This window comes from Eublepharis macularius, chromosome 6, assembly GCF_028583425.1.
Source record: "Eublepharis macularius isolate TG4126 chromosome 6, MPM_Emac_v1.0, whole genome shotgun sequence".
NCBI lineage: Eukaryota > Metazoa > Chordata > Lepidosauria > Squamata > Eublepharidae > Eublepharis > Eublepharis macularius.
In genome coordinates, this window is record NC_072795.1 from 3,549,950 (window position 1) to 3,567,368 (window position 17,419).

The 17,419-nt window shown below is 45.3% G+C and overlaps 1 protein-coding gene across 2 annotated transcripts in view; it reads right to left on the bottom strand.

Annotated features, from left to right (window-relative positions):
- LPP (LIM domain containing preferred translocation partner in lipoma) overlaps positions 1-17,419 on the bottom strand; it is a 429,725-nt gene that overhangs the window by 142,907 nt on the left and 269,399 nt on the right. For both annotated transcript variants that reach the window (XM_054983496.1, XM_054983497.1), the window contains one exon: positions 16,640-16,762. In XM_054983496.1, coding sequence (XP_054839471.1) covers positions 16,640-16,762 — 123 coding nt within the window. The remainder of the gene's footprint in view (positions 1-16,639; positions 16,763-17,419) is intronic.

Genomic DNA, 17,419 nt, shown 5'->3' on the forward strand with positions numbered 1-17,419 from the left:
TTTAAATTGTCAAACGCTTTTTCAGCGTCTACAAAGAAGAAACCAACCTCTTTGTCACAACGCTTGTCGTAGTATTCAATAGCATTGATCACTGTCCTTAAGTTGTCTCTTATTTGTCTGTCTGGCAAAAAGCCTGCTTGTTCCTCCTCTATGACTTCCGAGAGCCACCCCTTCAATCTCTCCGCCAATATCTTCGCAAAAATTTTATAATCATTATTAAGTAGTGATATAGGCCTATAATTTTTCACGCTAGTCAGATCTTGGCCCTCTTTTGGGATCAATGATATATTCGCTTCGCTCCAAGTGTCTGGAATTCTTTGATCCCTAAAAACTCCGTTCATCACCTCTTTTAGGAATGGTGCCAGTTCATTGGCCATTGTCTTATAAAAGTTAGCCGTAAGTCCATCTGGCCCTGGCGCCTTTCCTAGATTTGCGGATTGTATTGCCATATTTATTTCCTCATCAGTTACTTCACTGTTCAGCTTATTTCTCCAAGCTTCCGAGATCTCTGGAAGTTTGGTTTTCTCCAAATATGATGCTATTGATTCTTTGTTTACTTCTTTTTTATTATACAGCTTAGCGTAAAATTTATAAAAGGCTCTGCTAATGGTAGTCTGCTCCAAATACGTTTTGTTTTCTTCACAAATTTTATTTATTATTTTCTTTTCCCTTTTCTTCTTTAATTGCCATGCCAAATATTTCCCAGGTTTATTAGCACCCTCAAAAGCTTTTTGATTCAGTCTTTTAAGGTTCCACTCCAATTCTTTGTTACTCATTGCTGTTAACTGTTCTTGAAGAATTTTGATTTCCTGATGTATTTTCTTTTTCCCTGGTCTCTTTTTTAACTGTACTTCTTTGGCCTTTATTTTCTCCTCAATCTCTTGTCTTTTCTCCTCTTTCTTTTTCCTTGCTCTACCATTTAAGTCCATTAGTATGCCCCTTACAACCGCCTTGTACGCGTCCCAAACTTTACTGGTTGGTACTTCTTTATTCACGTTGTATTGTATAAAAAACTTAGTCTCTCTTCTCAGTGTTTCCATATTCTCACTTTCCTGTAACAGGTCCTCATTTATTCTCCAGGCTTTCCTTTTTCTCCTTTTTCCAAATTTCCACATAATTGGGTTGTGATCTGAGCCTACCATCGGCATTATTTCTACCTCCTTAGTCCATAGCGCTAAGTCCTTTGAGGCCCAGATCATATCAATTCTTGATAATGTAAGATGCCTTGCAGAATAAAAAGTAAACTGTTTGGTTTTAGGATATTCTCTCCTCCATACGTCTTCGAGAGTTTCTTGTTGAATCAACTCAAAAAAAAGCTTTGGCAATAGTCCTCTTTTCTTTTGTGCTTTTGTAGTCTTTTTGTCTAATTCCAAATCTGTCACTCCATTGAAATCTCCAGCAAGAATTATCTGGTCATATACAAGATCGTCTAGGTGCTTCCTTAAGTCCTCAAAGAAGCTTTCCTTTGCACCGTTAGGTGCATAAAGTCCGACTACCAACACTCTCTTTAAGTTCCAATTACATTCCACTGCTACAAATCTATCTTCCACATCTCTCATAACAAATTTTGGCTGCAGCTCCTCTTTTATATACAACACCACTCCTCTTTTTTTCTTGTTGGAAGCCGCTACAAATTCTTTGCCCAATTTTCCAGATTTTAAATATTTTACATCCTGTTTTCTAATGTGGGTCTCCTGCAAACAAACAATATCACATTTTTGTTTTAGTAGCCAATGAAAAATATTTTTTCTCTTATTCGGTGAGTTTAGTCCATTTACATTCCAAGATAATACTTTACACTCCATATTCATGGTTTTGTTGGTAAGTCTTTTTCATTGTCCTTGATAAATCTCTCCATCTCCCGCTCAGATCTGATGCGTTTTTTTGCCCCTCCAAACTCAAAGGACACTCCTTCCGGTAACTCCCATCTGTATCTGATATTCATGTCCTTCAAAGTCTGAATTAGCACTCTATATTTTTTCCTGTCCAATAACACTGATCTGGGCAGTTCCTTCATTATAGTAATCGTCTTGCCATCAATCTCCAATGGATCTTGAAATTGTTTGGTCACAATCCTCTCTTTCATATTTCTAGTTGTAAACTGCACAATCACATCCCTTGGTAGTTTCCTCTGGGTTGCAATTCTCGAGTTCACACGATACGCCACATCTAGGATAGCCACAATTTCCTCCTCCTCCTTCCCCAGGTAATCAGCCAACACCTCAGTCATCTGTTCTTGCGCTGACTTCCCTTCCACTTCTGGCAGACCACGAAAACGAAGCTGCTTCTCCATGTGTTTAGATTCTGCAACTGACATCCTCCCCTTCACCAGCCTCATCTCTGTTTGTTGCGTGTCTATTAAATTCTCCATCGCGTCTTCTACTGTTTTAACTCTCTGCTGCGTTCCTTGTAATTCACTGCTAATCGTTTCCACACCTTTTTTCACTTCTGACAGCTCCGACTTTACTGTCTGTGTAACTTCCTTGACCTCTTTAATAAGCTCCAATTTCGTGTCCTTAAGTTCTTTCATCATGTCTATAAGTTTTTTGTCCAAGTTTTCTATTGCCGATTGCCACTCTTTTTTCGACATCGTGGGGCTTGCTTTAGCTCGCTCCCACGAATCTGCTCTCTTCCTCAGCTCCGTGGCGTATAATTAAACGTTTTCCTTTTTTTTAAATGTCCCAATCTTTGCCAAAATTAATTTTTTATATCCAAAATGTCGGGCGTCTTTTCTCTATGGTTTCTCTATGTTATTATAATCCAAGATGGCCTACTTCCTCTTCCGCTGAAGCCACGACCCTTCCACTTTCAAAGATGGCGATTCCCCACTTCCTGTCCTTTGGCAAGGGCCGCTTCCCTCCAGCCACTCTATTGTTGTTACGCACTTCCTGTCTCCCGTCTTCCCACAGCAGGTCTCGCGATGGTGTCTTTTTCCCACAGCTCCAAAACCACAGGTATTCAAAACAATAGTCCGATTTTTGTAATAACTTCTTTAAACTTAGTCTCTTTTAAAATACAACTCCTGCCGAGTCTTCACCTCCTTTTCGCTAGTCTGTTGCAGTTTAAAAGTCTACTTTCTTTCCTCTCTGTTTTTGTCAATCTGTCCCGTTTCAAGAGATAGCGATCTTTACCTTCTCTCCAGCTTTCTCGGGTTGTAATCGCTGTTTCGATCTTAAATTCTCCTCTCGACTTCCCTCCCCGATCGAAGCTTGGGTATGTAGGTCTTATGCCAGCCGAATTGGCCCCAAAATTGCCGCAGAGATTATAGCCGACCCGTCGCAAGGTGGGACCTCAAGGATCGGGGGGGAGACTCCTTGTGTAGAGCCCCCCCTCGTCCGAGATCTAACTCACCCTAGGGTCTTGAGCGTTCTTTGCCTGCTCCCCGCCTGAGAGCAGTCGGCCGCGGGTTATTTTCACCCCTCCGGCCGGTTAAAACGGCAATCCGGTCAGCTCCACAAATGGAGCTGCGTTAGACCTCCATGAATCCCAAACCGGAAGTCCCAACCCATTTGTTTCTGTGTGTCTGAACATATGAGCACACCAAGTGTGGGACCTGCCAGCAACATATTTGCTCAGAGACATCTCTGATACGCAAACATTGCAGACATAGACAGCCAGATGGATGCACAGCACTCACACACCTACACAGACACCCAGCCTAATGCTGCGTTTAATTTGCCTCTCTAATAAGACGCCCCTCCAGCGTCTCTGCACAATTACTAACTAGATTTGCAGAAAGGTCTCCGGTAGCTGCGACTGAGCCGAGCCAAATGGGTAAACACAGTGATTTGGTCCACTCCTTCCTCTCTGATTACAGACTGCAGCTATTTCATTTCCCTGTATAAGATTCTTGCACCAAAGGAGAACGGCTGGCTAATTAGCTCAAGCACCGAATGTTGGGCTCAGTTTCATGCACGGGTCGGAGCGCGGAGCTCAGCCGTATTATTAACTTTGCTGGATTCCATCCGTCACTGCACAACGCCTTCCATGTGTGGCGTCTCCTTTCTTGCTGTCTCCCGAGTTGTTCGTCTCATGCCGTCACAATATTGTGCAATAATAGATGAAACACAGAATGCTGTTTATCAGAATGAGAGAGACAGGAAGATGTGAACGTGGAAAAGAAAACCTATAAAGGAGAGAAAGCCTAAATTAACTGGGGTATTAAACACTGCATAGTACAGTGTCAGCTGAAAGGAGGGTCTTGGCATGAGGAAATGGCCAATCTGGTAATTTCCCAGTGAGAAAAGATGGTGTGCGCTTTGTTTTTGTCTTCCTATTAAGCTCCCGATATGGTGGGCACTCCAATTAAGGCAAAGTGGTAATCTTTTTCAGAGGTAATTTGGTGAACAAACTCCGCTAATGGTAGCTCATTTTTTGTGAGTTTTAACAACAACAACAACCAACCAACCAACCAACCAACCAACCAACCAACCAACCAACCAACCAACCAACCAACCAACCAACAACAACAAATCTCAGAGAATAGGATGCAACTGGATGCAGAGAATTAGGGGTTAGGGGGAAAATGCAGAGGCAGTGTTGTAGAGTGGTTTGAGTGTCCAATTAGGATCTGGAAGTACCAAGTTAGCACCCCACTCTGCTGTGGAAAGTTGCTGGGTGACTCTGGGCCGGTCGGACTCTCTCAGCCTACATCACGAGATTGTTGTGAATGGAGGAGAACAATGAGGGGGAGGTAGTTGTGAGTTGTGAATTCCCTGCATTGTGCAGGGGGTTGGACTAGATGACCCGGGGTGGGGGTGAGAGACAGTTGTGAGTTGTGAATTTCCTGCATTGTGCAGGGGGTTGGACTAGATGACCCGGGGTGGGGGTGAGAGACAGTTGTGAGTTGTGAATTTCCTGCATTGTGCAGGGGGTTGGACTAGATGACCCGGGGTGGGGGTGAGAGACAGTTGTGAGTTGTGAATTTCCTGCATTGTGCAGGGGGTTGGACTAGATGACCCGGGGTGGGGGTGAGAGGCAGTTGTGAGTTGTGAATTCCCTGCATTGTGCAGGGGGTTGGACTAGATGACCCGGGGTGGGGGTGAGAGACAGTTGTGAGTTGTGAATTCCCTGCATTGTGCAGGGGGTTGGACTGATCATTCCCTAATCATGACCTCCTTGCCCACAGCTGCTGTGCACAACTCACTTCAGAGCAAAAAAGGAAAGTTTGTCATTTTCAATTCCACACCTTTTTAACAGCGAAATTGACAGCTATTTATATATTTGTTTCATGCTTTACTGTCCTCAGTGACTCAAGGTGGAGCGCTCAATTTAAGTCAATAAATCAAGGGCTGGGGCATTCAATAAACAATACAATAGGGTATAGATTGCAGAAATCTGAAAACACGCATAAATCGGAATACAAAGCCAAAACAAAACATGAGCCATTTGGCACGACATATTAAATGAAACAGGAACTACTCAGTAGGACTATACTTACAGCAACGGACAGTACACAGTAGTATAGTCTTCAGTCCCTAGCCCTTTACTGAAGCATCTTTCTGAACCATTTCCTTATAGCACAGCCTTATTACCTAGGCTAGTACATATTCTTCATCTCCCTTAGGGGGCTTATGGCATTTCACAATCTGCTTTTCTAGTTTGGAAAATATATGCCGAGATGCCTCCTCCTTCTTCTTTGAAAAGGGTACATGATGTTCCATCAAGACAATTGTTGGTAATAATGTGTATATAACACAGAGGATGGTTCAAAACTGTGTCGCAAAAACGGTGTGCCTGCTTTTGCAGGTAAGAACATGATGGCATAAATGTAGACAGAATCAAGAGTTTCCAGACACTTTAATAGCTGATATTAAAGTTTGGGTATAAGGAACTAAGGAGAGGGAAGGAGAGCTATCATATAATTAAGTTGTGTTGTTGTATATTCTGATTGTATCTTTCTATTAGTTTAGAGAGCCAGTTTGGTGTAGTGGTTAAGAGCAGCGGGACTCTAATCTGGAGAGCCGGGTTTGATTCCCCACTCCTCCACTTGAAGCCAGCTGGGTGACCTTGGGTCAGTCACAGCTCTCTCAGAGCTCTCTCAGCCCCACCCACCTCACAGGGGTGTTTTGTTGTGGGGATAATAATGACATACTTTGTAAACCACTCTGAGTGGGCATTAAGTTGTCCTGAAGGGCGGTATATAAATCGAATGTTGTTGTTGTTATTGTTATTATTATTATTAATCTAATTTTAAATGTAGTGCTTGCATAAGTTTCTATGCACTTTCTACTGTTCTATCTTTTCTTTTAAAATAAAATTTCTATTAAAAAAAAGTTTCCAGACACTACAAGCATGCAAAGAAATCCAGAAATGTGACTGGGGACTAATTCAGGGGATCTTGCTGGATACATCTGGAATGCAAAGTATGATATCTGTTTGTGTATGAAGTGTCGTTACGTCACAACTTGTGATCCCAGCAAAGGGCTTTCAAGGCAAGTGAGAAGCAGAGGCGATTTGCCATTGCCTTCCTTAGGAGGGTCTTCCTTGGTGGTCGCCCATCGAAGTACTGACTCTGCTTTGCTTCTGAGATCTGGCGAGATCGGGCTATACCATGCCGCCTTCCCTTCCAGAAGATATCTATATCCTCTAGGTAATGCTACCTCATTTGGCACCTAAAGACTCACTTCCTAATGCATCATGTAAAATTATCTACCAGCTTTGTTAATCTAAGGGTTTTTGAACGTGGGGTTCCTTCTGTCTGTTCCTTCCTGTGGTCTGAAGCTGAACTCACCCAACTGCCTTAGGCCAAATCTCAGCCACAGGCTGGTAGATGAATCCTGGGCTCAAGCCCAGGACGATTATTTCCTTCTTATGTATGAGGATCTAAGAAAAGAGTCTGGAAGAGCACGACAGGTTTGGCTTATTCCTTCACGTGAAGTTGGGCAAACTGTCCTTTAAATCCAAATAAATTCTGCCTTATCACTCCTGCAAAGCAATTCCAGAGCGAAACTTTACGTGCAGCGATGCAGATGACAAAACTTAATTCTCCTTTTTATTGCACAGGCCCAAATCCCCATCTATGTGATTGTGGAGTTGACATGTTTTTGTCTGAATAGCTGCAGTTGGAAGCCATCTTTCCTTTTATTAAAAAAAACAAAACTCTTCTTTTAATGCCCCCCCCCCACTTTTCTTCTTCCACGATTTGAAAGGAAAATCACCCCTGTCTAGGATTGGGGAGTTTTCATCTCTATCTGCCACCTATCGCTGTCACTTTGCAGGCTTTAAAAGTGCAGGGGGAGGGGGCTTAGTTGAAATAAGATTGCTCCCCTTCCTCTATCTCCCCCACCATCAGCTTGAGAAACATAAAAGGAGAGGCAGCGCGCTCCAGAGCATTTGTGAGCCACACACACACACACACACACACACACACAAGCTGCCCGCCGAGGAGACAATCCATCTGGCAGGCTGACACCGTAATAAGTCTGCCTAATTGTCAGGTCAGGCATAATGCCAAGCCGGCCTGTCAGTCCCTTCATTTCAGCTTTGTACCCGCGATGTAAAACTCCTTGTACTGTGTGTACGTTGCGTGGGCAGGTGGAGAGATAAATCAGACAGACAGAAGGTTGAGGGGCGGGCGGAGTGGAGTGGCGGCATGGGGCAAGCCGAAAGGGGGAGAGATGGCGAGGATTCTGTGTGTGAACAGCATGCACAAGAGAGCCACTGACGCGAGTTCGAACCTCGCCTCTGCCTGCGCTTCACCTGTGTGACCTTGATCAAATTGATTGGGGATGGACAAAAGGAAGCAGTTCTTCACACCGACAGCAATTAACTTTAGGTTTTCAGTGCACAAGGCAGGAAGTGTTGATGCCTGCCAGTTTAGCTGGCTTTCAAAGGGGATTAGACCCATTCAGAAAGGACAGGTCTATTAGTGGCTATTGGCCAGGATAAGTGGCACCTCTATGTTCAGGGTTGCATCAGTGCTTAGTTCTCGTGGCCCCTTCTTACAGGCCCAGAGTAATGCTAATCACCACTTTGGGATCAGGAAGCAATTTCCCCCTGGCCACTTCGGCTAAGGATCCTGACAGTGTTTTGCCATCTTCTGGGCATGGAGCAGGGGTCACGGGATGTGTGTGGGGGCGGTAGTTGTGAATGTCCTGCATTGTGCAGGGGGTTGGACTAGATGACCCTGGAGGTCCCTTCCAACTCTATGGATTCTATGATTCTAAGTAACCATCTGCATGCTTGTAGGTTGCCTCAGGGCATCTGCTAACCCAGACTAGATGGCTGGCTGGTCTGATCTACCCTGGCTATTCTTATGCAGTCAGTCTCTGCTCAGCCAAAGGGAGCAGATACTGGCCCAGTCCAATCCAAGGCTTTTGGGTATTTGAGATGGAAAGTCCAAATAGCAACTTGTCTTTCCCTCAAAGTTGCTCATAGCTCAGGGCTGGGGCTATGGTTCAGTGGCACATCAACTGCTTTGGGTGCAGAAAGTTCTGGGTTCAAATCCCGGCATCTCCAGTTAAAAAGGAAGAGGCAGGCCTCCGGCCAAGATGTTCGAGAGCCACTGCCTTGATAGACCAACCATCTGTTTTAGTATAAGGCGGCTGCATGTGTCCTGGGGGGGGGGGGGGCGCAGAGCTCAGTCCAGTGGGAAGTGATAAGACTTGCTGAAATGAAACAGAACTGCAATGTGTTGCATCAAAGACTGAGGCAGACCCATGAACGGCTAAGCCTATTCCTGGAAAACTGCCATCAGAATCCGATGGAATCTCCACGTACAGAGGACGTATCCCTCTAAGTACAGGATGGCTGGGACAAGGAAAAGGGAAAAGAGCTTCCTTCCTCATGCCCCTCTTGCAAAGACACAATGGCTCCTAAGCATGCTCTCCTGCGGTCTGCTTCTCATGCCGGCCTTTGGTCCTTTGAAGAACAGAGGAATCAAAGCAGTATGGAGACTGGTTAGAGCAGCGGCGGAGGGAAGATTCACACACAGGATGAGGAAGCACAGGGTCAGAACTTCCTTCAGAGATGTGGTTCCCTATCTTTTGTGTATGGTGACCCCCAAATCCAAATTTACTTGGAACAGTGACCCATCCAAAGACAGCACAAGGTTTTCTGGTGCCCTAGGCGAAGTATGACCTTGGCACCCATCTAGTCCAGCCTTCCATTTTCTACTGTGGCCAACTAGATGTTTTTGAGAAGACAACAAACATCACATACCGCTATGAACCACAAGCAAAGGGCGTTCTGAAGTACACAGCCTTTGCATATGAGGGCTGCACTCTAGCCTGTCACCACCCTCTTCATCATTGCCCCCTCTGATCCCCTTCAAGATTCTAAGAAACTCACTCTCTAGGACACGTTGTACTCGATTCTCTATCAATCAACATGCACAAGCAGTGAAGAAAAAAATATATACCACCTAATGTGAGACATGGAAGATTCTGTCTCCAGGGTCAAATCTTAGTTTCCAAAATACAAGCCAAAACATTGCCTCAAATTAAGCACTGTGTCGTGTATGTCTGCCTGCAGTACATGCCATGAGTATGTTATGTGCAACCTATTGATCCTCTGACTCTATGGAGAGTTCAGAGTACTGTTCAATGCCTGTTATGTGGAAATTCAGTGCGCTATCTCTGCTCTGAAGTTAAACACTTTCACTTCTGCAGCCAACGGCCTTGAGGCCAGATGCAGCCAGTCTGAATTGTGTCTTCCCTGAGAACAGGGATGATTTCATTCCTAATTTGCTAATGTTGCCTATCGTAGTCTCAACTCTGATACTTTTTGTCTCTGGTGTTTGTGCCAGAATTTCAACAGGCTACTAACCTGGGGAGGGACATTAACCTATAACTAACCAGGCTTTCCCTCAACACGTCACTTCTGCCAATTCTACCGTCTGAGCACCTTGAACCTGATAGATGTCTAATAAAAGTTACTTCAACCAAAGCACCTGTGTGATTGCTGTGGAGAACTTGGGGATTTACTTGCCAAGGACTGACACACTGAAGTTGGTTCTTATAGGAGCCACTTCACATATGATGCTCCCATTCTCCTGGCCTTCCATAAATGATGCAAAACTGAATTATTCAAGAGGGCCTTTTGCTCCAATGACAGGGCTGTTCTGAAAGGAAATGGTCTCAAGAAATCCATCAGTAAATGTATAGGGATAAACAGATAAGGAGAGGACCAAAGACTCCACTATCACTGCAGTAAGTATGTTCCTACTGGGTAGTCCCTATGTTGTTTAATACATCAGTCATGGAATTTGCTTATGCTCTGTTTTAACACTGTTAAATCTTTAAACCTTCATTTTCATTCTTTTTCTTTAAATCTTGCAAATTGCCTGTACATACCCCATTATGTGTGCATTGAAATGTCTTTGAAATTGACTGTACTCTCTATGAAGTCTGCTTTGAGTCTCAGCAAGAAAGGAGGACTATAAATGACATAAATAAATATTATTGTACGTAGGAAAATGGGTATACTAGTTGCCGAATTTCCCCCCCCCCTCCCTTATTGTTGCAAAGGGAGAGGGAGGTGAAAATGTGAAGAGGAAGTGGAGAGAAAGGGAGCAATGCAAAGGGCAGGGGCAGCCATTAGGGAGGGTTGGCCTGCGACCCACTTTCAGAGCCTTTGTGACCCAGTTTTGGGTCCTCCTGACCCACAGGTTGGGAAACTCTGCTTTAGAGTGTACGCTCTGGCAGTGAAGGAACAGGGTTTCTCCTCAAGTTGTGTGTGTCTGCACAGCACTATCGACCCCTATCATTTAGGGTAGGAAGAGATCTTTTATAGTGGGGTCCCTAAGACAAAACGGCTGATCTCTCTACAGCTGAAAGAAATACTAAATGTAGGGTTTGGAGACAGAGATGGACTGGGTGAGGGCAAACAAACTAAATCTAAACCCGGATAAGATAGGAGGGCTCCCGTTTGAGAATAAAGCTGATTCAGGAATTAGGGGTTTGACCTCTTCTGCATGAAGTGACCCTTCCCTTGAAAGAGCAGTCATTCCTTTGGGTATACTCTTGGATACACTGTTGTCCTTGGGAGTGGCTGGTGATAGACGTTGCTTGGAGGGTATTTTTGCAGCTTATCCTTAAAGATAAAGATGTCTCTCTGGGGGCCAAGATCAAGATAATCCAAACGATGGTATTCCCCATTCCTATGTCTGGATGTGAAAGTTGGACAATGAAAAAAGCTGGCAGGAAGAAAAATGATTCATTTGAAATGTGGCGCTGGAGGAGAGTTTTGCAGATACCATGGGCAGCCAAAAAGACAAATAAGTGGGTTCTAGGTCAAATCAAGCCTGAATTCTCCCTAGAAGCTAAAAGGACAAAACTGAGGCTGTCATACTTTGGTCGGATCATGAGAAGACAAGATTCCCTGGAAAAGTCAGTAATGCTAGGAAAGTGGAAGGCAGAGGAAGACCTGAAATGAAATGGCTTGACTCAATAAAAGAAATCCTCCAGTTTGCAGCATCTGAGCAAATCTCTTAATGATAGGGCATTTTGGAGATCTTTCATTCATAGGGTTACCATAGGTTGGAGGCGACTTGACGGCACATAACACACACACAACACACAGGTTGCTTTGCAAGGTGCAGTTATTCCTGTAGGAAAAAACAAATCTGGAAAGAGTCTCATGTGCCTTAGGAACATTTCGAGCAGACGACTCTCATATACTTTCCTGTGACTGTCTCAGAAGATGACTGGAAGCTTCAGCGGGTTTAAAATGCAATCGTGAGATCCCTGATACGAGGAATGCAGTAAACTGGGATTGTTTCAACATCACTGCCTTCCGGTTTAATACTGAGCAGAATTCAAGGTGCTTTGACTTTTAAAATCCTAAAGAGTTTAGATCCAAAGCACCTGAAGAAGCACCTTCTCCTAGCTTTATTAAGATCAGTGGATGAAGGCTTCTAGTAGAACCTTTCACTGCTTGTAGCAAAACTGGCAGGGAATTGTAGTTTTGTCAGTCCCTGCTTCCCCCCGCCCTCCGGCTGTGCAAAGTATAGGGCACCATCTGTCAGGAGTATCTTGTTTGTTCATTCATTTCGCTGAGAGAACCAGAGAGAGGATTGGCTTAAAGTTTCAGGGTTTCAGGATTTTGCAAAAATTTCCAGGCAATCAAGGAAAATGCCCAGAGGAAGGGGGAGAAATGTGATTTTCCGCCAGACTCATCCGTATACTGCATCATAATTCTAAATCATAAAATCATTGAATCATAGAGTTAGAAGGGGCCTCTAGGGCCATCTAGCCCAACCCCCTGCACAATGCAGGAAATTCACAACTACCTCCCCCCCACACACACACCCCCAGTGACCCCTGCTCCATGCCCAGAAGATGGCAAAACACCCTCAGGATCTCTAGCCAAACTGGCCTGGGGAAAATTGTTATCTGATCCCAAGATGGGCACGTAAGAATGGCCATGAGAACTAAGCACTGATGTAACCCTTCCTGCCTCCATCTCATGATCTGCCCAGGTTCACAGAATCAGCATTGCTGTCAGAGGGCCATCTAGCCTCTGCTTAAGAACCAACCGAGAAGGACAGCCCACCACCTCCCGAGGAAGCCTGTTCCACTGAGGGGCTGCTCCAACTGTCAGGAAGTTCTTCCTAGTGTTTAGCTGAAAATTCTTTTAATTTAATTTCAACCCATTGGTTCTGGTCTGACCTTCTGGAAAACAAACAATGAGATACACTTCACAGAAAGGACTTGTTTGTGAATAATGGCAGAGTTTGGCTTCTGCTACTGGCTCCGCCTCCTCTCTAACCAGGTTCTACCCCTGGACAACACTTGTCCAGTGTGGATCCAGAGTGCTAGATGTGCAACTCCGTCTGGTAGGAGATACTATCAAAATTGCTGCAGGCAGCGATTACGATGCAGTTTGCTTTTGTTACCCACCTACCCCCACTCCCTGCAGGCCCATTTATTCCCAGGTGCTTGGTTTGCCCTGAGTGGTAGGTGGTTTTGGAGGTTCTGATAACAGTTCATGTCTACTTCATTCCAAACTCTCACTTCCAGTAGCCTATCCTCGCAACCTGCTGCAGGCATACAGCAAGCCTCCGCCTGCCACACTAGAACGATGGGTCTCAAAAGGTAAACTTAGAAATGCCTCCCCTCCCACTTCAAAAAGCTTAGGGACCACTTCTCTAAAAGTTATGCAGAACAGAGTTGCATAGCTATTAAGAGTACTGCCTGGGCAAATAAAAAGATTTTTCACCCAGTACAGAAAAAACGGATTAGATGCCAAGAAGATTGCTCCGGAGAGCTCTGGTAAGGGGGGTTCACACATGGAAGGGGCCACCACTAAAAAGGCTGGTTCCCATCATAGAACCTGCACAAGTTTCCAATATTCACAAAGGGAACTGAGTTGCGAAGTGCTACGAAGGATTTTTCGCACTCGCTTACAAAAAGGCGAACGGGGGCGGGGGGTGGGGCGCTGAAGCAGAGAGAAGCAAAAATGTAGTAAAGAAGAGAGGAAAGGAAAAGCGACATGTGGTGTTTCCACTGCAAAATTCATTTCAGCCGGCAAACTTCATTCCTTCCTTTTCGCCGATAGCACAATCAAATACAAGCAGTCAGAAGTCTATGGGCAATTATTAGAAGTGTTATTCCTCCCCCGCACGCAGAACCTTGCGTGGAGACGTCTTGTACAATCTCAGAGAGAGACACACAGGGAGAGACACAGAGAGACAAATGGGCTTTAGTTTCCTCTGCTTAAGTCACTGCTGCTACTCTTGCGTAGTCACAAAGCACAGACGTGGCCTGGCATCTGCAGTCGTTTCTCCGCCAGCACCGCAAAAGGCAATCAATAACCCCCGAAAAATGAGAAGGAAAAAAAAGGAGGCAGGGAAGAACTGCAGATGGTATCCCTTAAAAACTGTCTGAGAGCAGCATCCTCCACCCACACCGAAACTGTTCTGTTCTGAGAACATCTTGCAATGGTTCTGAGGCTGCCTGGAGCGTCAAAAGCGCATCGCGCATTAACCCGCCCGGGGGGAGTTGGGCCTGGCGGATAAACAGCACCCTGTTGACTGAATCCCTCCTTTTTCTTCTATGGAATGTGTACATCTTACACAAAGCCACAAGGGCTGGCATCTGATTGTGAGTCCCTTAAGAGAAAAGCAGTGCTCGACCAAATCTTGCCTGCCTGCACTACATGCCATGTGTATGTTATATGCAACCTATTGCCATGTGTATATGCAACCTGTTGGTCCTCTGACACTAGGCAGAGTTCTGAGTACCTTTCAATGCCTGTTATTTGGAAGTTCAGTGTGTTATCTCGGCTTTGAAGTTAAACACTTTCACTTCTGCGGCCAACGGCCTTGAGGCCAGATGCAGCCAGTCAGAAATGCATCTTCTCTGAGAACAGGGATGATTTCATTCCCAATTTGCTATTGTTGCTTGTTGTAGTCTAAACTCTGATACTCTTTGTCTCTGGCATTTGTACCAGAATTCCAACGGGCTACTAACCTCGGGGCAGGACATTAATCTATAACTAACCAGGCTTTCCGTCAATACGTCACTTCTGCCAATTCCACTGTCTGAGCACCTTGAACCTGATAGATCTCTAATAAAAGTTACTTCAACCAATTCACCTGTGTGGTTGCTGTGGAGAACTTGGAGATTTACTTGCCATGGACTGACACTTATTTTCAGATACAGGCCACAATTTCCACAACATCTGAAGGTAGGGTCTCTGAGCATATGCAGAGTTCGTTTTACATTGCATTGTGGAGTAACCGACTAAACTAACTCATGCATATTGATGATGGGGAGGAAATGGATACCAAAGGATATAGGTTTCAGGGCTGGCCTGAGAACCACTTGTTTGAGCCTTTTTAGAATGAGCAACAGCCAGGCCCCACATTCTGTCAAAGCAACAAATCCACCCTTTTCTCCTTGTTGTAGAGTGGCTCTCCCAGATCATGGTTCCTAGCTGCCATGCAATCCTTCCTAGCATCTTTTAAGAGGGAATTTCCCAGAATTCTCTGGGCACTGTCCCACATCAGCATCTTTCCTAGTCCTCATTTGGAGAAGCGTCCCCCGAGCCTCCTCTCCTCTGGCCTTGTGATTGCCTGGAAACCACATAGGGTTGCCAGCTCCAAGTTGGGAAATTCCTGGAGATCTGGGGGGTGAAACCTGGAGAAAGTGGGGCTTGGGGAGGGAAAAGACCTTGGCATGGCATAATTCCATAGAGTCCACCCCCCAAAGTAGCCATTTTTCTCCAAGTGAATTGATCTCTGTGGCCTGGAGATCAGTTGTAATTCCGGGAGATCTCCAGCTACTACCTGGAGGCTGGCAACCCTAAAACCACATCACCGATAAGAGGCATCAAGGAAGAAGATCTCCTGAGCTCCTAGCTTGGGGCTGGGGCTATGGTTTAGTGGCACATCACCTTTGGGTGCAGAAAGTTCTGGGTTCAAATCCCAGTATCTCCAGTTAAAAAGGATGAGGTAGTGGTAGGCCTCTGGCTGAGATCTTCAATAGCCTTGACAGACAACAATTAGTTTTAGTATAAGGAAGCTTCATGTGTCCTAAACCAAACCTGGACTTGAGGGACAGGAACAATCCCCTCCCCTCTTTCTGAGGCCCTTAACAACAACAACAACAACAACAACAACAACAGCAACAACAACAGCAGCAGCAACAACAACAACAACAACAACAACAACAACAAGCGGGCTCAGGGTGGATTACAGCATACAAATAAATGCAATAAATAAATACAATAAATAAACACAACAATAACAATAACAATAAGACCACACAAGAGGCATCGCAACATGCTGCAGGTTGCTTGCACTCCAGCAACTCTGTAAGAAGTTGATTTTTGTCATGTGTGTTATTTGCATTAAGATCTTATCAAACGGATTTCGCTTTTAATAGACAACAGGAGTGGCTGCAGAGCCAAACATCTGCTACAGGGGAGAATAGGCAGGTGAACTTGGCAGCTGTTTATGTGGGGGGGCATAAAGCCCATTTTCCATAAGGACAGGTCTCACTGCGGATAAAAGGAAGGTACCAGCTGGATATTAGGAAAAACTTTTTCACGGTCAGAGTAGTTCAAAGGTGGAACCAGCTGCCTAGGGAGGTGGTGAGCTCCCCCTCACTGGCAGTTTTCAAGAAGAGGCTGGATGAATACTTGTCAGATATGCTTTAGGCCGATCCTGCACTGGGCAGGGGGTTGGACTAGACGGTCTGTATGGCCCCTTCCAACTCTATGATTCTATGATTCTATGAATTCACTGCCTCAGAAGTGGTGGCAGTTTCAAGCACAGACAGCTTCAAGAGGGGACTGGATCAACATATGGAGCAGAGGTCCATCAGTGGCTATTAGCCACAAGGTATAGATGGCACTCTCTGTCTAGGGCAGTGATGCTCTGTATTCTTGGTGTTTGGGGGGGGGGCAATCAGTGGGAGGGCTTCTGGTGTCCCATCCCCACTGGCAGACCTCCTGAGGACACCTGGTTTTTGGCCACTGTGTGCCACAGAGTGTTGGACTGGATGGGCCATTGGCCTGATCCAACACGGCTTCTCTTATGTTCTTCGTTCCTCTCGCACAATTTGTCTGTTTTTAATTCGACACCTCCCGACCACCCAAAATGCTCTCCTGAGGATGCCCCTCGGTAGTAGAGCAAACACAACAGCTAGGGGATTGTGCGCAGTGCCCACTAGACACAGTTTCTCCCTCTTACCTGTTGAGTCCGTGGCTTATAAGGCGAACTGCTCTCCAAATCAGCCAGGATACTGGTCAAGGAGTCAATTTCTGCATCCAGACTGGACCGTCTCTCTTCCAGCGTCTTGGTCCCTGGGTTGACCTAAGAGAGGAATGAGATGAACTTCTTCTTAGGAAAAAAAATTCCAAGATTTGATCCAGCATAAAAGCTTGCACAAAACCCATGCTATGTATGGAGAGGAAGTCACACATAGCTGGCTGTGGTTTCCGAATCTCCAGAGATAACAGTGGTGGGTGGGGAGGGGACGGATAGATATGTATTCAATAGGACAGCAGCACAATACTGGTCTACTAAAATCCAACACCTCAAAGGCACCACCAACCACCAGTCCTTCCACCGACTAGCCGAGGACCAAGCCCCTTACCATTATTACTCTTAAAGACACACGGCACCACATCAGAAAGACATCTAGGCCTATTTCAGCTGCAATCTCAACCACTATCCAGGCTACCTGTGGATGGTTTTCATTCTTTAGAAGAGAGTTTTTCGTCCATATGGGAAAAGGCTGGAGAATTCTCTCTTATGGTTGCTGTGGATTTTCCAGGCTGTATCGCCGTGATCCTGGCATTGTAGTTCCTGATGTTTCGCCAGCAGCTGTGGCTGGCAAATCCCGGATAATCCACAACAACCATCCCAGAAAATCCACAACAACCAAGAATCCACATCAACGGTTCTCTGGCCGTGAAAGCCTTCGACAGTATAATTTCCTCTTAGTTTGTAGCAGTAGAAAAGAGCAAG